The following is a 22859-nucleotide window of genomic DNA, read 5'->3' on the forward strand; positions in this document are numbered from 1 at the left end:
AAATTTTCTAATTTTGACCTTGGCGGGGCAGGTCATTTTTATCTGCGGGCCGAATTCAGTTAAAAATTTTAAAAAAGTTTGGGAGCAAGTTATTTTCACTCTGCGGGCCGTACGTTGCCCACCTGTAATCTATATCAGTTATTTAAATATTACTTTCCTAATATTTTTACCAATTTTTTTTTTTATTTTTTTCAGAGACTACTTATTTAGTAAAAAGTTTTTGTGTCTGTTTACTTCGTTTATTCTGTCGTAAGTTAAATAATTGTGATTTAATATATAGTAAAATTTTAAAATTGTCAAAGTTCAAAATATATTAAAAAATAGTGAGGCACAAGCTTTTAAACATTTTTTAATTAAAACAAATATAATAAATTTCTTAAAAATTAACATTATTATTTTTGCTTTTTATTAACTGTTTTGAATAATGTAATACTTATTTAAAGCAAAGGTATCCAAAATGGAAAATGAACTTACCAATGTTTATGATGGAAATGAACTACAGCAACAAGAAACTAATCGAGTTCTTGAAATTCCACGAAGAGTTCCTCCTGCCAGACAACAAGAAAGAGAACAAATAGGTTTTGCTGATAGACATCGAGGTATTCGAGAGCTAGGTTCCCCTCCAAGACGTCGACGTATTCCACTGGTCATTCCTAGAAGACCTCGACGTAATCGAAGATTCAGAGGTATTCCGAGAGTACCAATGTTGAATATTGAACCGATAGAGTTAAACTTGAATCTTGAACCGATAGAGTTTAACTTGAATCGTGAACCAATAGATGTTAACTTGAATCAATTAGGAGGCCTGACATCCGAACGAATTGGTAGGTTTCAACATTTTGATGCAGACGAGTCTATGGTCGGTGACCATTGCATTATTTGCATGAGTGATTTGGAAGTTGGAACGAAAATGGTTCGTTTGGATTGTCATGTTGACCATTATATGTGCAAAATTTGTGTGGATCGTTGGTTTAAAGAACACAGGACATGTCCTACTTGTAGGCATAGGTTTAAATAAACAGTGAACATTGTTGTTCTTATTGTTAAGTGAACAATAAAATTAATAGTTATGCTGAAATTTGTTTTTTTTTTATATATATACTAATAGTTTTAGATAAATTATAAATGAAGTAAGATATTTAAATATGTCAATAATTCAATTATTCTAACAAAAGTTGTACTGACTTCTAACTAAATAAAACATGTTTCATATAAGTAAGGGTTTCCCAAAGTGGCAAATATCGGCCATTTTGGGAGATTATGTTTATGAGGGCAAATAACTAGTAAGGACTAAATAATGAAGGTGCTACAAACTAATAAACTTTGAGCATTTCTATAAATTTCTGCCAAGTCGTGATTACGAAAAGTTGTTTGAGAACCCCTGAAAACGTATCGGCAGAATGCTAATGAGTTGCTATGTCAACTGGCCATGAATGCTTAATAAACGTAAGTTTGTTCTAACTTATATCCGAGTAATCATTGTAGATTAGTTTGATTGATAAACTACATGCCTATACTCTTCAAGACCCGAATTAAGGATTACTTCTACTAATTAAATACAAGTAAAATTCTGAATATAGGGACTTGTAAACTTAATACCGTAGTTTGAACGACAAAAAGTCCGCTCAAACTATTTCATCCTAGGCCCTGGAGTAAGTAAAAAAAATTGGTTAACGAGTCGTACACCAGAAGAGGATATTCTTAACGTCTTGTTAAGAATAATTTAAAAAATTGATTTTAATTGAAAAAATAAAAAATCTGACTCAATATTAATCATCTTATAACATTTAGTACGTGGACATATCTGAGTGATTATATTTTTAAGTGGTGCCTTCCCTGACCTGTATAAATGTAAGTGTATGATCCATTTAAGTATTTAAAATATAAAAATCATATATTCACATTTATAAATATTATCTTAAATATTTTAATCTTATGAATAGTCTTTTATTGATTTTTACTGTAATTTTTACTTTTAATGTAGTAGAAGCTAATTGATTAAGATTTAACGCTAGACTTTTATTGTGTATTTAGTTTATTTTAAATTCGGCTATCTTTATAACAATGTTGATGTTTTGTTGCAAAAGTGTTTTATATAAGTTAATCTTTTTTAAAATTATATTTACAAAGTTTCAAACAACATCATAATGAAGTATTAAATTAGTTACTTATTAATATTTTAGATTCGAAAAATTGTAAAAACCTAAGTGAATTTTATTTTGTAGAATCAATGACAATTGAGCAGTAGAAAAGACAATTACTGTTTTGTAATTTCTTTTATATTTATATTTTTACTCTTCTCTGGTAAGGGCTAGTTTTTATGTTAAGGAAAATTCAAGAAACAATTTCTGGAATTGGTGATGGCCAGACGCCAGAGTGTAGAGCTGTTGTTAAAAGTTGTTTCATTTATAATTTTTATCTAATTTGTTTAAAATGAATTTGTTATCTATGCATAGTGTTTTATTATATGACGATTTTTTAAAAGTTTTTGTTTTTTTCCTCAAGTTCTAAGGTTTTTCATTATTATTTCTTTTTAAATCTTTATAGTAACAAGTTTTAAGGTTGTTTTTAAAGTTTTAAAGAATTTAAGATTAGCACTTTTTGCATTTTCAAATTACTTTAAATTTTAAAAACTAATTTTTAATTTCATTTTATTTTACTACTAAAAACACTTGTTTATAATTAAATTACAATAATGCAATAAAAATATAAGTATAATTAACTTAACAAACCATAAAACTTTTTTAAGTGATTAAAAAACTTGTGTTTCTACTTTTTAACTATTCCACAACATAGTTTAAAAAGTAATATTTTTTGCTTGTTTTTGTATTTTATATGAGCTTTAGATTAAAGGAGCAACCAAAGGTTATAAATTTATAAAGTAAGTTATTAAAATGCTTACTTTTTATATAGAATAAGTATTCAATTTTTTTAATTTAACTCACTATAAGCACATTAAGTAGAAAAATAAAATTTAAAAGTTTTTAAAAAAGTCAACTAAGATAATTATAATTTACTAACTTTGTGTTAAATCAAATTTAAACCTCTTAATTAAGTTTAAAAATAATTTATTTTAATGAATTTGGTTGCAATCATTTCATAAAAATATACAAAAATTTAACTTAATTTTACAAAAATATAACCATATTGATTAAAATAATCAAATTGTATAAATTTATAATTGTATCTTTAAAAATATTCAAGTAGATATACATAAACACTTAAACATCTAAAATAAATAAAAAATGAAGTTTACATTTAACCACAAAATTTATTCAATACTTTTGTTTGTTGCTGGATCAATTGTACAAGTGTCTATATTCTAAAATTAGCAACACAAACCACATAAACTTACAGAATTATTATCATTAACTAGAACTATTTTTGATATGCATATTAAACAGTGCTTAATTATTTTTTTTACATAAAACTTTTCTTTATATTAAATTAAACTAAATCATATGTTTCCTAAAAGTGATCTTTAAAAATCTCCTTGTTGTTTTTAAACTTACAAAAATAAATCTACTATTGTATTTTATTTCATAATATTTACTTTATTACAGTAAATAATTAAAAACAAAAATAAAAGAAAAGAAACATTAATCAAGTTACTATTTTTTTTAATTTCAATAAAAATATAGTTTTAATAGTGAAAATAAGGGCAAACTTATATTTAGGTTGTGAGTTTTTTTTATCACTGTAAACTTGGTACAAAATGTGTGGTTTCTAACAAACTTAGTTTTTACAGATTTATTTTTAATTTAAGTTGAAAAAAGAGTTCTCTCAAGTAAAAACTTCGAATGTAAAATCACCATGTCAGAACTAGTGACACTAAACGTTATTAACAAAATCAGCCAATCCTGAATGTTACGAAAGCTCTTTATTGTTTGCAGAATCTCGAATATGTCCCTGCAACAGTTTCCTGCTAATTTTACAGAACATTATGCTAGACGGATTTTGATGCTCGATTTTGTTGTTTACTTAACTTTGTTACAAAAGAACTACAGTTAAGTTATTTCAAGAGAAAAATTTATTGGTGATGGTCTTCCCATATCACTGTGCAAATAATGAAGTTTCTTTAAACATGTTTTTAATTATACTGCAATTATTTTATGATCATTGTTGTTTAAAATTTAAGAATTTTGTGTTCTTATTTTAATATACTACACAGGATATGTAATGTCTCTGTTGTTTCAAATTAAATTTAAAAGTTTTAAACTGGTTTACAAAATTTATAAAGTATATCATAGATTTATAAAATATATCAGTTTAATTTTTGATATATATTTTTTTCAAGATTAGGTCAAAAGTTTTTATGAAAATTTTTAAATTTTTATTACAAAAAGTGTATGTTTTTACTAATAAAGACAACCAGTTTTCAATAATTAAATTTTATTAATTTCTAAGTTTTGATACTTAATGATTTTGTATTTAATTTTAATATAAAAAACTTATGTTTAGTATATATGTTACAGTTTGTACATAAAAGATTATCAAACAATAATGTAAATAAAACACTACGTATTTTTATGTTTTTTTAACGTTAACTTTTCTATTTACAAGACTTAAACAAACTAGTTAAAGTTAAAACATGTTTGTTTCTTTTTCACAACTAAAAACTTTATGCAACCATAGCTAGAAATAACATTTAATAAGGCATGTACTCTTAATATTTTTACGAATTATTTTGGATAACATTAAAATAATTTTGCCTCTGAAAATAATACTTAATAAAAATGTTAAAATTTTCAAAATATTATAAATTAAAAACTTTATATTACGTGTTAAACTTCTATATTGTATATCTCTTTTGTTTTTTCACAATTTCTGAAGTGTATCCTAGAAAAGCAACAAATTTTACAATAATTTTCTGAGTTGTGTTTAAAAATTAAAACACTTAAGCCTATCAATATTCTTTCAAAATTGAATTGTGTTTTTCTTATTTTTAATTTGAACGAAAGGTTATATGGGTTTACAAAAGTGGCAACACATAAGGAATCATAAGGAGTCAAGAGCAGCAAAAATTGCCTTGCTTACAATTACTACTCATATTTCACATTTAAATAATGTTTTAATATTTAACGTAACTGCATACTTTTATTATAAAGTTCAATAACATTAATGGTAGTTTGAACTGTTCTTTTCCCCTTATTACGTCATCTAGTGTCATTCTTGGTATGTTTTTTTGCAGATTTTTAACTTTTGTTAACTAGCTATGTACCTGCAACACTGTGTGCTTTTATACTTTTTAAAGGACTCATAAATAAGTACAATATAGATTGCTGACCTCTGTATCACTGTATTAACTTGGTAGCTGTCTAAGTTGCACGAGCGTACAAAGTTGCACGAGGGGGCAAAATTGCACGAGTGTACAAAATTGAACAAAAATACTTTTGCGAGAGGAGATAAAATTACATGAAAAAAATTTTTTACGATGGGTCACTTTTGCACAAAGACATTTTTGCATGAGCAGACAATTTTGCACAGAAAAAATTTTGCACGGGTTAAATATTATTTCTTTTAAGTTTGTCCCCAAACCCTTACCCTGGGTTGGTAAAATATTTTATTTTGTTATTTTTAATTTTTATTATTTTTTTTTACTTTCACTTTTACCCCTAACCCTTATTCTCGGTCAGTAACTTTGTTTTTATTTTTATTATTATTTTTTTAAAGTTTAATTTTCTGTTTTTTACTGTATTTTTACTCTTGTGCAAAAATATAATTCGTACAAGACTAACCCTTGATGCCAAATCGTCTTCGTGAAATTTTGTTCCATTGTGCAAATTAGTGCCCTCGTGCAAACTTGGCTTTGTGCAAATTTGGCTTAGCGCAATTTATTGCTCTCGTGCAACTTTGTTCTCGGGCAATTTAGTAGCCTCGTGCAATTTAACCTTTGTGCACTTAAGACCTGTTTCCGTTTTAGCTAGCTATAAATTACGTTTTCTCTATTTTATTTATAAAAAACAAACACACCACTAACTAATTAAAAAAAAAATTATTGCTTAGTTTCCTACAAACCAATAACTTGATACTTATAAAGATTTTATAAGCAATCAACACAAATCTCATCAAAATGGATAAAGATCGTGCTGATGTCAGTTATAAAAACAATCTTCCGGAACCAGTCCAACAATTGCTGCAACACATGGAACAAACTAGACGGGCACTGAGACGGCGCCAGCGTGCATTTCTCAGGGATAACGTGCACCCAAGTAGACGTTTGAGAGGTCTGACATCCGAACGAATCAGAAAATTTCAACGGTTTGACGCGGACGAGTCTATGGACGGTAGGCAATGTGTGGTTTGCATGAATGATTTGAAAGTTGGAACAAAAATGGTTCGTTTGGACTGTCATGTTGACCACTACTTTTGCAAATCTTGTGTGTATGGTTGGTTTAAAAATCATAAAACATGTCCCACATGTAGGCATATGTTTAAATAAGACAGTAAACAGTTGTTACTTTTACCGTTAGTTGAACAATAAACTACTTGTTTTAATTTGAAATCGTTTTATTTTATAGCAATTAATCCTAAAACACTTGTTTATAAAAATTTATACTATTAAAAATAGTTTGTTTTTGTCAGTCACTTAGTTAACTAAAAGAAACTGGTAAAAGTCTTTTGAAATTAGATTTTTTTTTATGTAAAAAGTAGAACAGGTTTATCAAAAACAGGTAGTTTCGCCCTATTGAGACGATTTTGGCTATTAAAGGATAATTAATAGTTTTGAAGATTAAGCATTAAGTTGGTAATTGACTAGTAAAGGGGCGATATTTAACAAAAAGGGGCGATTACGAAATTAAGTTTAAGAAACCAGAGAACGGACCAAATGTGTACAAAGACACTTTTGCACGGATGGTCAATTTTGCAAGAGAATAAAAAACAAAATAAAAAGCATTATCAAAAATAAGAAGAAGAAAAAATAATTCTTGACCGAGGATAAGGGTTAGGGGTAATAGTGATGGTAACAATAATGATGATAATTATTAAAAATTATCATTGAAAAAAATTAATAAACTATCTTTAAAAAAAGTTATCGACCGAAGGTAAAGTTTAGAAATAAAAGTGATAGTGAAAATAAAAAAGTTAAAAATCATAATGAAAACAGAATTACATTAAAAATTTGTTAAAAAAATCAAATGTATAAAACACAAAAATAAGTAAAAAAGTTACTGACCGAGGGGAAGAGTTAGGGTTAGCAGTGATAGTAAATATAAAAAAAACTAGATTAATAAAAACTTTAATTAAATTAAAAAAAAATCAATCCGTGCAAAACTGTCTTTATGCAAAAAGTTCTTCGTTCAAAAGTGACCTTTCAAACTTAACTTGTTGTTGTTGTAACTTATTTATAAGTGTGATAGAACTCAAGGTAATTTAATTAAAATAATGGTAAAAAATCAGAATTTATTTTAAGCTTTTAAAACTTTATAGTAATGACATGAGTTTTTAAAATTAACGTTTTGTAATTGTTCAAGAAATTCCACGCATAATATGATAATACAATTTTTTTTAGTATGTAGCACTTTTATAATAAGCAAGAAATAAGCATACATTAACAATTTACAATTGTGTAGTGATTTCGACTGCCAAAAACTTCTTACTGGTGAAGTTTGAATATAAAAGATTTATTTTAATTACGTTACTACATTTAAGATTTCACGTTTAGCGAAAAACGTGACGAGCATTATAAAGTTTGCAGTATTGCTCATAAATTAGCGATTGCTCATTTTTTGCTCTGCAAACATAAAATGAGCACACTGTGTGCCGAGTCGCTAATTAAACAATGATAATGCTCGAATTTCGCAGTTCAAACAAAAGTTTGATGTTTACAACTTGAAGTCAGTAAATGTTTTTACCGATTACTGCTCGAAATTCGTTTTTCAAAAGAAGATTGCTGTTATATTTAATAGATTTGAACTTAATTTTAGTACGAAAAACAATTGCGAGTATTGTTAAAATATTGTAAAACGCAGATATAGACGATATTAGTAACTTTTTAAAGGTATTTGAACTTTTGTTATCTGTCTTTAGGTAAAATAGTTATTGCAAAACTTAAAAATTTGGAATCTTCTAAGAAAATTTATAAAATGTTTCAAACTTATAATAGTTTTAAAACATTTATTGCTCTAACATTAGCTTAATATAAAGTTACGTTTTTACTGTTAATAATTGACACTTAAAATTTTGTTAAAAGTAGTTTGGCTAATATTTCGTCAATCAGCTAACACTTTAAACTTTTTAAAAATTTAAAAAAGCGTGAAGTTTTTAATAAAAAAATAACCTACAGTTAATTATTTACAACCTGTAAGCTTTATGTTTTGAATTTTAAGGCTTATTTAATTACATTTGTTGTATCAGAATAGTTGTTTTTTATAATATTTTTGTACTAGAATTAATTTAAAATAACATTTAAATATCAAAAAAATAAACGTGTAAGCAAAGCTTATACATACTTGTTGTTAATCCTATTATTCAGAAACTAATGTGCAATACCACCTTGAATAAAAAGGTTTTAAGCAGATAAATGTGTAATCAAAACATTTGTTTTTGCAACTTAATGACCCAAAAGCATAATGTGTATTTTGAATGCCTAATTGAAACATTTTAATAAGAAATTATCTGCAAAAAAACTATTTGAGACAATCTACTTACAAAAATATAAACTTAAGTTTAATTTAAGTTATTTATTTTTAATTGTACAATAGTTTTTTATTTATAAAACTTACTTACAAATTATAGATTTTAAAATATTAGGTTTTTAATTTTTGTTTTTGATGTACAAACTTATCTCAAAAATGGCAAACAGTAAACCAGATGTTTTCGTAATACTGCGATTCGTTTTAAAATGTATTTAAAATACCAAAAAAATCATAACTTAAAACACTTACTTGTTTTAAATGCTTTAATCTATATAAAAAAGTGATAAATCTTTTTAATTTCTTGATTAAGTTGAAAAATTCATCTAAATAGAAAAATTTAAATTGTAAACAAGTTGTAAGTTCAAAAAATTTAAAGTTTTCAATCAAAATAATACAGTATCGAACCTTCTCGAGTTTAGGAGCCCTGGGGTCGGATTCGACGTCCACGGCGTAGAGCCTGGAAGACACGAGTCCCGGTGAGATCAGCAGTCTCCTCCTCTTGCTGGGATCGTGGTAGCATGAAGAGCACGCGTTCCAACCGGTGTGATGGAGCTCGTCGTTCATGTTCGGCATCTCGAGACGGTGGATGATCTTGAAAAAATATGGATTAAACTTATTTTAATTAACTTACTTATTTATTTATTTATTTTAGACTTGGCTTCTATATATAACAAGTTGGTAGTTGGTATAGTTAGTAAGACCATTAAGATAGATCAAATATAGTTCAAAAATTTTATCTTGTTGTAAAATATTGCAGCTTAACATTTTTAACTTTACTATCTTTTAAGATAAAAAACAGTAAACTTAAACACATTCAGAGTTAGTAATTTAAGATAGAAAAAAGATTCAAATGAAAATGTTTTTAACACAAGTTAGTAATATAATAATGCTTAATCGTCATTGATTTTAACATTGTGCCATCACCATATGTTTTACGACACAAAAACAAAAACAATGAGTTCACAATACAATTGATGACGTAATAATAAGTTTTTGACGTCACAGTTACCTTGCAGTAAGTGGGTGAGCTTTCGTCCATATCAACGGTTGCTATGTAATCAGGAGCAGGTATTGGGGTGTTCCTGTGAAAATAATTAGTCTAGTTGTTTTTGTTTTTAACAAAATGATACAAAATTGCTTTAATAATATTAACTTTTAATCAGACACTGTAGCTAGTTATAAATTTTATAACAATGTATTATTGACTTATTCGAATTCGGTCGACGTAAAAGTTCAATGTAAAATGTTTAGTTAAAGTATTAATATAGGTCATTTAGTTGTAAAAGTATTTACTTAACAATTTAAACATTTTTTTTTCAACTAAATGATCTATATTGATACTTTAACTCTGGTTTTAACAGAAACACAAAACTCAAATGTTATAACTTTGGGTTAACGAAGTTTTGAATAAGATAACATACACTGTTCATTTAAAAATAAATTCGCTGCTACCACACAATGCAGCAAATAGTCTTGCGGCAATTTGTTGTACTAAAAGTAACTGCTTACTGGTAAGCAACGTAAAAGCAAGCTTTCTACACGCGCACTTGTTGGAACTTCTACAAATTATACTAATGCCCGGCTTACGAACTAGATTAATTTAGTATAATGCTCATGTGTTTTGTTACACATGTTATATTTTTCACAACATTATAATCTTCTGTCGTTGTAAGCTTACCAACTACATTGATTTATAGCAAGCCTCATACAAACCAATCAATTTACAGACTAGATTAGTTTAATACAAGTCTTATGTGGTTTTAGTGTATGTTACTCACCACAATATCTAGTTCATGTTTTAGCTTCTAATATGCTAATACTATAATTTTGCTGCAATCTTTTGCGGTATTAGTTGCCATGAACACTAAATATAATTTATTTAAATTATAGTACAATTATCAAGGTTGATGTTTTACTTTATTTTTATACGCTTAAAACAATTTCAGAATATTAAAAGTATTAACAAGCAAATCTGTAGTCTGAAGAAAAATTGAAAATGTTGAAGCAGTAATTTTTTTTCTGAAAATGAAAATAATGGTTATTGTATTATTTAATAAAAGTTCAGACAAAGTAACTTAGAATACATCGAATTAGTACTACTTTTTAAAGAAACGAGTTAAATTTAAAATAACGTTTTGAAAAGTCAAAACTAAAAAAGTGCATTAATTTGAGTTTTAATAAAAACAATCGTTTTAATAAAACCAAAGCTTAAAACTCAAAAACACTTTTTTACAGATAAGTATAGTTTGGAAGAAAAAAAAAACAATATTACATTTAAAAATTCACCATAACCTTTAAAGTTATCACCGATCAAATCACCTGTAAACACATGGAAACTAAAGTTTTGATATTAAAACATTTGGTCTCGGCATTTACAGCGAAGCGAGCGCACTTAAAATTGATTAAAGTGTAAAATTAATTATAAAAACATTGTGAACTACTTGTAAATGCTTGCAAATGTTCAGTAAACTACTGCAAATTTAAAAACTTTCACAATCAAATAACCTGTAAATGCATGGTATGTACAGCAGTTTCTCTTTAGGGGCTTTCATGGCATCAATGGGTGACGCGTACCCGGGCCCGGTCTGCAGTTGGCTGCAACATTTTTTCTCCAAGTGTCCTGACACCTTCTCAAGACGCGATGCTGGTGAAAACAGTAAAAATAGAATAAACGAGCAGTTACAAAGTTTTGTATAAGAGTTTGATCGGTTAAACTTGATATTTAGACTTTTCTCTGACTTGTCTGTTTTAATGGTGGTTAAAAAATACAGAATTCAAGATTTTAAGAATTTAGTTTTTACTTTTATATTTTATTTAATAAGAACTTTTGTTAAGTTAATAGTAGTTTATAAATACACGATAATCTTAAAATTAAAACGTTTGTGTATTTATATTGCACAGTTGTGAAACTTATAAGATTTTACTTGTCTAGTCACTTACTAAATGACCAAGTGTTTAATTTAAAATAACTTGAATATTTAATTGATGACAAAAATATACTAACTAATGACAGAAAATAATTAAGATAAAACACATTAAAAAGTTTTACATATTCATAAGTTGGTGTTTTCAATGTCATAAATGTGATTATTATTTTTATAATACTCTTTTTAACAAAAGTACAGAAATAATTAACAATTAATTCAAAATAAAGGCATATTTAATACATATTTATTTTTCTATTGCTAAATACTACATTAACATAAAAAAAACTTATTTAAAAATAATAAACAACATAATACTATAAACTTACACATTTTAAACGCTGACTACACGGCAAAAATTTGAAATTATTCTCTTGAATAAATCTAAAAAACAAAAAATAAAATCCTAATTGATTGTAAACTTAGAATTTTTTTTTTCTGTTTTTTACAACTAAAATTCAAAACTAGCTATTATTTGAGCTTTTAGAGTATTTTTTAGTAGTATGTTAATCTAAACTTTAAAAAGTTACAATCATACTATGTACAACGCTTATTTGTTTGAAGTGTTTATAGCATTGAAAATATTTTTAACTTATATCTTTTAACTTAAAATAAAGGATAATAACAAAGCATGTTGTAGGTATTAAATACATAAACTTTAAGTAAAAAAAACATTTAACTCACAATACTGTTATGATTCTAATTAATATTAAAAGTTTGTTTACTATATTTAATTTTATACTTTTAATAACAGTACAAAAATTAATAGAAAAACTTTTGTTTATAAGCTTTTTATACAATAAATGTTTTAAGTACTATAATCGTTATAAAAAACTTGTTGTATAAAGAAAATATTTCTATATATCGTAAACTATATTTAATAAAGTTTATCTAAAGATATTAAGAAAAATTATAAGTCTTAGAATAAATAACTGTTTATTTTATAATTACTTAAGACTTCTTTAGTTTTAATTATAACGCTAAAGCTTTTAGTAAAACAACTAAAAATTCTGATAAGTATATCATAAAGAAGTAACTGTTTAATTTGACACATAATAATTAGTTTTGTTCAAAAAACAACTGTTTTTATTTAAATTGAATAAAAATATTAACACATTTCTTCTGAATATTTTTAAACACGGTTTTGACAGATTTTTTCTTTTGTCTGTTCTCTCATTTGTTAATGCTGTCTCATTTTATTCGCTCAAATGTTTGTTTTATGATTGGATAAAAAGTTTTGTAGTCAATAAAAACCAATGTTTAACTTCTTGAAAACTTTTTATATTTAATCGATTTTTTTACTTATTGTCAGTAAATCTTAAAAAAAACTTTTACTATTTTTTCTATAAAGACTTAAAATACCACTTGCACTCAACAGTATTCTTTTGAATAAAAATGATTTTTCATTGGTTTTAAACTCTAGAAACAATAAAAAGTAGTAGTTTAGGTTTCAGTACTTAAAATTCAAATATAAACTTGTCAATAATAATAACCATGCTATACGCTTAAAGCAGTTTTAATGAACTACTACAGTATAAGAGCCTTCTCAAAACGTACTTTTGTTTTAAAGTTTAGAGGTTAAACATTAGAGTTTACAAAGAAACTTTTTCACCAAAAATTGCAAGTTTGACCTCGGATTGCCACAATTACTTTTGAAATATTTCTGTTCATAGTTTTATGAAAGTTCCAAACAGCTGATTGTTAAAATAATGTATATGTTTTTACTTTTATAAAAAAAACTTGTGAATAAAGACAATACTAAGCAATAAGAAAACTTAGTATCACTTTTTAATATACAAGCCTTTATGAAATAAAAAAGTATTTTGATGTAAAAAGACACTAAAAACTGTGTAAGAATTTGTTCCATATTTGATGTAATTGTTAAGACTAACAGTTCTACTGATAAAAGGTCTTTGTAAGTACTTTTATTATTATAAGTATATTAAACATTATTAAAACAATCATTGTGATTTTGTAACACAATTTTTTCAATGATGTTTGCGGTTTCCGTCTCTACACAGAAAAATAAAACACAATTTTTTTTTATTAACTTGCTTGTTTATAAAGTTTTTAAAGTTTACATTAAAACTTTTATGTACTTGAATTTATGATTTTACACAATTTTGCGTTTACAGAAAAATGTAAAAAACTTTATTTTGAAAGCAATTTTTAAACTTTTAAAATGTTTTTTGAAATTAGTAATTTTATAATATCATTTAACAATAAAAGTTATACTTTAGTACTTTTAATAAATTATTGACGTTATATTATCGCATTATAAAAAAACCAAATTAAACTATTTATATTCATTTATAAATTTATATTGTAAGCAAATTAAAAACATTTAAACTTTAATTTTATAACATAGTTTTTAAAAGTAGTAAGACATAATTTGTTAGTATAATTACTTTAAACTATAAAAATGTTTTTGTCTAAATTTTGTAGAATACTAGTAAGTAATAAACTTTATTACAAAAATTGAATTTAATAGTTCAAAAACTTTTACTTTTACAACCTAAAATAGTTAATTACTGAGTAAAGTTTATTTCCAGTTGTTTTACTACTAATTTTAAGAAAAGGTAAACTTAATTTTATAAAGAAAAAACTTTGATCATGCGATAACTGCAAAACAACTAAAATCATTATAAGTTCTACTGAAATACTCATAATTTAGTATTAGCAATAAAACTTTTTGTTTTTTTAAAAGTTAGTTTATTATTATAATTTTGTCAAATAATGGCTATCAAATGTTACAAATTTTCTGAAATCTTTTATTGGATTTAAACATAGTTAAAGTCTTATTTATGTTTTATACTTACAAACTAAACCAATGTGTACGTTTTTGTAGGTTTCTAGTTTTTTCAAACAAACATTTGTATATATTACAAACAGTTTTTTGCCGTATACAATAAAATTGATATAAACCTAACTGATGAATTAAAAAGAGTTACAAAGTTGAGAGTGAATAAAAATGTTCACTCAATAAACTTAGTTTATTAGAATAAACATGCTTTTAAATCAAAAAATTAATCTAGTTTTATTGAAGATTTATTATTAAGTTAGTTCTTATTTTAAAGTTGTTAGTTTATGTAAATAATTAACTTTACTTTAAAATTTGAAACGTTAATCTAAATAAGTATGTATGTTTAATGGTTTTACATGGTTTATATTTTCAGATTTGTAAAAACAAAAACATTTTAATTACCTAGCAAACATGGATTACGAAGTACAGGTATATGATTTTTTTTTCTGTTGTTATGAACACAATAAAAAAATTCTTGATAATCAGTATCAGATTACTATATATGAAATTTTAAAAAAATGAGCTTATACATACAGACTAACATAATTATAATTATTTGTAATTTAAGTAGTTTGTTTTAATTAAAGGGTACAATAAGAACTTCTTCAATAAAAAGTGTAATTAGTAACATTGTTTCAACAGCAGTTATTTTTACATTGAAAAAAAAAATGATATTACTAACTGTTTGAATAAATTTTCAGATGAAGCTGCAAAAACTTGAGAAATTGGAAGAATATTTCGAAGTTCACCGCAACAATTTGTATGATGAAGTGGAGCAATTAGAAGCAAACCTCGGCGCACTAAAACTAAAACTTGAAACCTTGAGAAAAACTGAAATTGTTGGTGAAGAGCAAATAAGGCAAATGAAACATATTGAAGAGGAAATTGAAGGGTACTTTCAAAAAATCCCGCAAAAGTTTTCTGAAATGAAATGTTCATACGATGTTTTTTGGGTAGAATACCAAAAAATTTATACTAGTATTTCTGAGCAAGAAAATGTAGATAATTAAAGCTTAATTTGGAATAATTTCATCATTCAAAAAAGTAATAAAAATCTGACTAAAACGATTTATTAAAAGACTAATTGTATAATTTTAGATTATTTAAGTCAATATACAGAAAACCGATAGTTTTTTTATTTTCTAGAGTTGTTTATTTAAATCTGCTTTGAAAAAAAAAACTTTATTAATGATGAGAAAAAAGTTGTACCAAAAGTCATTTGTTTTCTATATATTTTTTTTAAAGCTTGTTAAAGAAAAATTATTATTAAAGAGAAAAAATTGTTCTACCTTAATTATAAAATACTCGACAGTCCCTGGAAATTTTTGTTTAACTTCTAAATTGTTTTCATTTATTCGTTTTTAGCTTTTCTGTTATTGTTGGAATTTCGTTATGTACTTGAGCTTAAGTATGAGTTTTTATTTCATTTTGGCTCTAACAAGCAGTTTTTCAATTTTGTTACAAGATCTTCTGGACAAGACGTAAAATTGTATCAAAGTGTTGTACGAATCAATGAAGGTTTTACTTACACCAGATTTTTAGACCAAACATTTTGAGCACTCTTTTTGTCCTTCAACAAACAATAATATAAACTCAGGCTAGTTAAATCTAATACAGGTTAGTTGTTTGAGAAACAGAAATAAGTTTACTTAATAGTTTTGCATTCCTAAATATTAATAAAAAATTTAATATATTATAGTATTAATTCTTTTCAAATTTACTTAAGTGTTTAAGTAGTGAAAAAGACTATGGAAACTATATTTGAAGATTGAATTTTAAGCGTTAATAGAAAAAATAAATTTAATTGTACCTAAAAGGTAAGGCTAACTAAAGATTGAAAGCTTAACCTTGTTATTAAACAGATATAACAAATCGGACCTACTTGTTTATAACATTTAAAACAGTTTAAAATATTTAAAGAAATATCAAACTATTACATTACAGTTTGTTTAGGTTTTATTCATAGCTTGAATTTAGTTTATGTTTTTAGACTAATTGAAAATAATCTAGTTATTTATGGTCATTGCTTTTTATAACAAATAGTTGTTTTTTTATTAAGTATTTTTATTGAAAAAATAACAATTTAGTAAGATTTAAATCTGGGCACGAATTTTTTAGACATTTTAATCGCAAATTATTATTAATAAGTTTCAAAGATTTACTTGATTTAAGATACTTTTTTTCTTAAAGGAAAATGTTTTAAAATTAAATAATAAAATATTTTGTTCGATAAAATTCAAAAAATAGTACAAATTTTTGTTGTCATCAAATACTACTTGAACTTTTACAAATATCACAGTTATATAAAAAAGTTTTTTTGAAATGGAAAGAGGAGATCCTTATAACAATAGAGAGCAAAACGCTTCGGAACATTTAGAACCAGAAGTTGATCAGGCAAGAGCTGGGCAAAATTATCAACAAGAAATGCAAGTGTACAGGGAAGAATTACGTGACTATAACGAATATATAAATATATATAACAACAGAGAGCTGAACGCTGAGCAGCAATGGCAACAAGAAATTTAAGAGTACAGGGAACAGTATCACCCATACAACGATAACAATAGAGAGCAAAACGCTTTAGAACATTTAGAACCAGAAGTTGGTGATCAACGAGCGCGGCGAAATTATCAACAAGAAATGCGAGTGTACAGGGAACAACTACGTCAATATCACGAATATATAAACGGTCGGCAACAGAGACAACAACAAATGGAAGTATTCGGACCGCCGGAAACACAGTTAAGAGGTCTGAGACGACCCGAACGAATCGGTAGGTTTCAAAATTTTGATGCAGACGAGTCTATGGTCGGTGAACAATGTGCTGTTTGTCATGATGACTTGGAAATTGGTACGCAGATGGTTCGTTTGGACTGTCAAGTTGACCATTATTTTTGCCAAATTTGTGCAGATCGTTGGTTTAGAGACCACAACACATGTCCTACTTGTAGGTATGTGTATAGATGGATATAATTTTTTTGACCGATCATGACATACAGTTACATTTTAAACTAAATAATAAATTTACCCAGTTAATTTTGATCACTTAATTTTTTTGTAAACTATACTTAAAATGACTAAATTATTACTAAATCATTTATGTTGTTCAAAACATATATAAAAGAAATGATCACATATAGTCTTTTAAATGTTCAGTCTTTCATTTTAACTAAAAAAAAATCGTGTCAAACCTTATACCTGGATGTTATATTTTTTTGTTTTAAAGTAATAGTTGCTTTTAATACTACAAATAAACTGTCGTCAACAAATTTAGATTATTTTAGTTTCACTTTTAAGGTTTAAATTCGCGATAGTTACAAAAACTATTGTTGTATAGAAACATTTTAGTATTAAAACAAAAACAGTGTTTTCAAAGACTTCACTGATTTTATTTAAACTAAATAGTAAATTCTTGTAATCAAAACAGTATAATACCAGACAAAAAAAAATCGTTTTGTAAATTTGTAAGTGTATAAAATAATTTTAGCTTTTACGGAGTTTTGAGACGTCTTTTTAATAAATATTAGGCTCAACAATCACTACAAATAATTTATTTACTTTATAAGCTTTAATTTACTAACATCTAAAGTAAATGTTCAAAAATTTTTGTTTAAATATTTTATAAGTAAACACACCGATTTAATGGCTTCTGATAAAAAAAAATATTCTATAAGTTTTCAGAAATCTGTTAATTAAATTTATCTGAATATTTAATTTTCTAAAGTTTAAAATTACTTAGAAAATTTAAATTTTTATTAGTCGCGCTAAAAAAGTCTGTTAAATGCTATTGATTTTTTTAATTTTTCAAAAGTTAGAGCACTAACTAATTTTGATTTTTATCAGAAACTACAGATTTTTTACTAAACTTAAATTATTTAAGTAGTACCTGTTATCATTAAAGAAATATAATGCATCACATTAGGTAAATATTAAAAAAAACCGAATGTTTTCTAACTTCAAATGCAAATGTATGGTCGACGGTGATTTTTACTACTAATTGTCATTTATAGAGCTGCATATGTAACAACGGAAAACATTAAAAATCTGTTTATTCATCTTCTTTAAATTTTAATTAATAAAGCATAAAATTCTATTAAATTTAGTGAGCGGAAAATTTACACCACACTTATCCAAAAGTATAAATAAAGACTTAAATGTTAGTTGTAAAATAAAATAAACAAATTAAACTTAAGACTTGTCTGTAACATTTGTAACTAGAGGATGAACAAGGCTTAAATTTTCAATTAAATGTAACATTACAAGATAATTTAAAACATATTACGGCGTTGTTGCTAGGTTAGCTATGAGCAAATTAAAAAAAACGACTTTTTAAGATTAATGAACGTTACTTCATTATTTTTAACTAGTTGTACTTGTAATTCTTGCAATTTTACTTACGATGAGAGTTAGCTTTTTATTGATTTTGTCTTTTAAAAGTTTTTAATACAAAAAATGATACTTTAATTCAAGGTATATTTGGTGCTTTAATGGTAACAAACTTCATATTTAAATGTTTTCGCTTTGAGATATGTTCTTGATAAGATAATTATTCTACTTTAAAGACCAGTGAAATAATTTTACGAGATATATTTTGGTAAGTAAGACAAAGTATATACAGTAGCTTAACTAAAGAGTTGACCATACAAATTCGATTATCTTTGGCTTCTGCTTTACAGTCTTTCGTCGATGTTTTTTTGATGCATATAGTAGTATCAAAACTATTCAGTCAATACCTACAAAAATTACGTTACAAAATAGACTATAAATCGTTGTTTTTATAGTAGATTAGTCCTCAAATAAGTTTACCACCTTAGATGTACAATGTTTACTACTTTATAAAACAGAGCTATATACTGTTTCTAGTTTTGTTTTGTATAACTCTATTTAAAGCAGGGTTTCCTAAACTATTTTTCAAATTGCCTTCTTTGACGAAATTAAAAAGGCTATTGCCTCCTCCATCATGACTACTCAAAAAAAAAAAAAACTAAGACCTTTTTTTATGTTTAGGTCTTCATCTGCAACTGGGAATATCTTGTGTTAGTTTCAAAATTTTAAAATTGTCCCCCTTTCGCTCTTTTACTAAATATTGCCCCCAACTTACTAAAATCGTCCGCAGGGGGCGATATCGCCAACTTTGGGAAACCCCGGTTTAAAGTTTTGTATATTTTTTCGCAATATGAACATTTCAATATTATTTTGTATTTTTCGATTCGTTAAGTGTAATATAACCGTAAATATTAAGGTTTTTGTTGAACTTTTTTATTAGATATAATAAGAATATGCCTTTACTGTTACCAGTCCTTGCACTATATCGATATATATATATATTTCAATTTACTACAAGGTCGAAAGTATTTAGAGGTTGAGTGCCAAATTTCGATCGTAAAAGTAATCGCCAGCCAAAATTGTATTTTTACTGTTTTTCTTTCATGACAATCAAAGAATATTGAGATAAAATGATTATTTCCGGTTAATTGTACCTAGTGCCATTTTTGCTGTTCATTTCAAAACATTGAATAAATAGTGCAAGGGGTAAATTTTATTTTGTGGACCAAAGTTGCATATTTGCAGATTTTCTTTAGCACGAGATGTAACTAAATTTAAAATAGTTTTCATAAAATTTTAATATCTGTGATTTCTCAAACATTAATATTTTCTAAAAATTAGTTTTTAGCTTTTAACAGATAATCTTAAACCATCATATGAATACCATCGAAAAAATAACAACATCTAGTCAAGAGCTGAAATATGTCAAAAATACTTTTTTACTTATAATTTTTAATTTGGATTTCAAACAATTAATGTAACCAATTTAAAACACTTTACTTTGTAGATATTTTTGCTAGTTTAATTAAACTGGCCACCATAACTTTTATTTATCGTTAGTCAATAGACAACTTTTGTAAACATTTAATTGATATAGTATTTAAAATAAGTTAAAAACATTGCAATAAAGAGGTGACATTTATTGTTTAACTAAGTAGTCAACGAAAATAACATTTTAACATTTTAACTCAATAGTTCAAATTCAAAACTCAAAAAAATCACAGAATAACAACAAAAACGTAACATTGTACTGAACAAAAGATTTAAAAGACAAAGTTTAACGTTTTGGCTTCTTATTTTTTATTTAAGTATTTAAAAATAAATTTTTCCACAACAGAAAATATTTCTTTTGTAGAAGACTTTTACTATTTTAAATTGATAAACACCATACCATTTTATTCTTTTTTAGGCAATAAACAATTTAAGTAAACATTTAATTGTTATTGTAACCTATACAAGTTAAAATCATTGCAATTAAGATGTTATATTAATGTTTAACTAACAAATTAACAAAAATATAAACAACTATTAATAGTTTTCAAACTTGTGCCTACAAGTAGGACATGTGTCATGTTTTTTAAACCAATCATCAGCACAAGTTTGGCAAAAATAATGGTCAACATGACAGTCCAGGCGAACCATCTTCCTTCCAACTTCCAAGTCATCAAGACAAACGGCACACTGTTGGCCCACCATCGATTCGTAAGCTTCAAAATGCTGAAACTTTCCAACTCGCTCGACTGTCAGACCTTGCATCGGCGCGTTTCGAAGCCTAAATGGGTTTGGCAGCCTCATTTCGCGCATGCGCTCCCAGTCTAACTCCCATTCCCGGTCAAAATGCTGTTGGTCGACATCTCGGAACAGTCGTCGCAATTGCAAACGTCTCTCGTTTTGTTGGTTGCCATCGGCGCGTTCATCTGCCATTTTCATAAAGCTTTTGTTCAGATGTTTCTATAACCTGAAAAATATTTTTTTAACAACTAAATGTTTGATCGTAAAAGTTTTTTTTTATTACGTTTGTTTCAAACAAAACAGAAAGTAAACCATACTAATGATATTTAACATTAGCAATGAGAAAAACGCGTTGTGTATAGATATCAGTTGTGTAAAAAAAACTCAACCTAAAAACTTAAGAATGGAATCGATGATGATAAGTAAAACTATTAAACTGTACAAACTTTTTAGCACTTGATACTCAAAAACTAAGGAATATGAAATTGATTTAAAAAAATCTAAATATTTTGTACTTTATAACACTTATCTGAATGTTTTGAAAATTTAAAATACTTGTATAGCTTATAATTGACCAATTTTTAATACTTTTTAAATGAGTAGTTAAGTTTTAACCGACATGAGTTAGATTGAGTACATGGTAACTGTTTTATTTTTTAAACTATAATACCTTATACTACATAAAAAGTTAAGTAGCTTCATAAGGATGATTATCTAACAGTTATACACATTAAAAGATCATCTAAATCAGGTTTTCCAAAGTAGGCAAAGTTACCCCCTTGAAAGTTTTTTAAAAATATAAAATATTTAGTCCATTTTCAGTATATAATTAAATATAAGGTTTAAAGTATAAAAAAATTATTCAAAATATACTGTAATGCTACTTTAAATGAGTTTTAAGTTTGTAAAATACTATAAATAAAATAAAAACTTTTATAACATCATAAAATATTTATTGTAAATTTTGTTGTTGTTCATGAAAAAACAGTAAAAATTTTAGGTTTTTTTTTTTAATATTTATTGGTGTTTTATCAAAATTTAAACTTTTCCAAACCATTTTTAATATTTTCAAATTGCATGTTTTTTTTTGCCAAAAATGTCAAGTTTTAGGTGTTTCCAGGTTTTGACAACCCTGGAAACACCAGGAATTTTGAAAAAATGTGAGTTAGACATCAAGTTCAATTGGCTTTCAAAAGTAAGTTATTAATACAATTTAAGTTAGTTATCAAGAGTCATCTATAAACTTTAAGTTAGTCATCAAGAGTCATTTATAAAATGTAATTGTTGCAAAGATCATAAAGGGTAAATGATATTCTAGAATTTATTTAAATTAAGAAAAATCAAATCTTCCTCAAGTCTTTACTAAATATTTATTTTATCTTAACCATAAAATAAAAATAAACATTCCTCCAGCCATTTAATTGTGTTATAGTTTAATTTTTTTAGTTATAAACTATTTACAACATACTTTATCACATAGCAAAAATAGTCAAGTTATTTTAACAATTATAACTACTAACTATGTTGAAAATTAAAAAGTTTTAACCATTTAGCATAAGAAAAACTAATAAATTCAGGTCTTTTATAATCTTACTAGTCTTATATACTCCACATTCAAATAAATACTTTATATATTTTCAAACCTAAAACATGTCTAAATTATACTATGGTTAGTCTTTTAAGGGCATAGGGGGGTGGGGGGTCCGACATTTTTTTGATAAAAATAAAATTGAATCTTATATTAAAGCTTAAAATACAAACTACTAGCCAGTTTTTATAAAATAAAAACATCCTATTCAAATTTTGAGATATTGTAATTTTTATAAAAAGTTTCCAATAGGACCGCAAATTTTTTTGGGTCAATTTTCTCGAAAATTTAAAAATCACTAAAAATATATCTTCTCCTTCATATTTTGAGCTAGAGACCTCAAATTT

The 22859-nt window shown here is 25.8% G+C and overlaps 1 protein-coding gene across 1 annotated transcript; it reads right to left on the minus strand.

Moving 5' to 3' along the window:
- Window positions 1-3830: 3830 nt before the first annotated feature.
- Window positions 3831-11896, minus strand: LOC145850077 (methanethiol oxidase-like). The gene is made up of 6 exons (XM_082955223.1): window positions 11893-11896; window positions 11128-11283; window positions 10912-10958; window positions 9649-9738; window positions 9045-9230; window positions 3831-3922 (listed from the first exon to the last, which is right to left on the minus strand). Exons 1-6 carry the CDS (start codon window positions 11894-11896, stop codon window positions 3881-3883), a joined length of 525 nt encoding a protein of 174 aa, XP_082811349.1. The 3' UTR covers window positions 3831-3880.
- Between the last annotated feature and the right edge of the window lie 10963 nt (window positions 11897-22859).

Source organism: Thalia democratica, chromosome 2 (genome assembly GCF_965202585.1).
Source record: "Thalia democratica chromosome 2, ktThaDemo2.hap1.1, whole genome shotgun sequence".
Lineage (NCBI taxonomy): Eukaryota > Metazoa > Chordata > Thaliacea > Salpida > Salpidae > Thalia > Thalia democratica.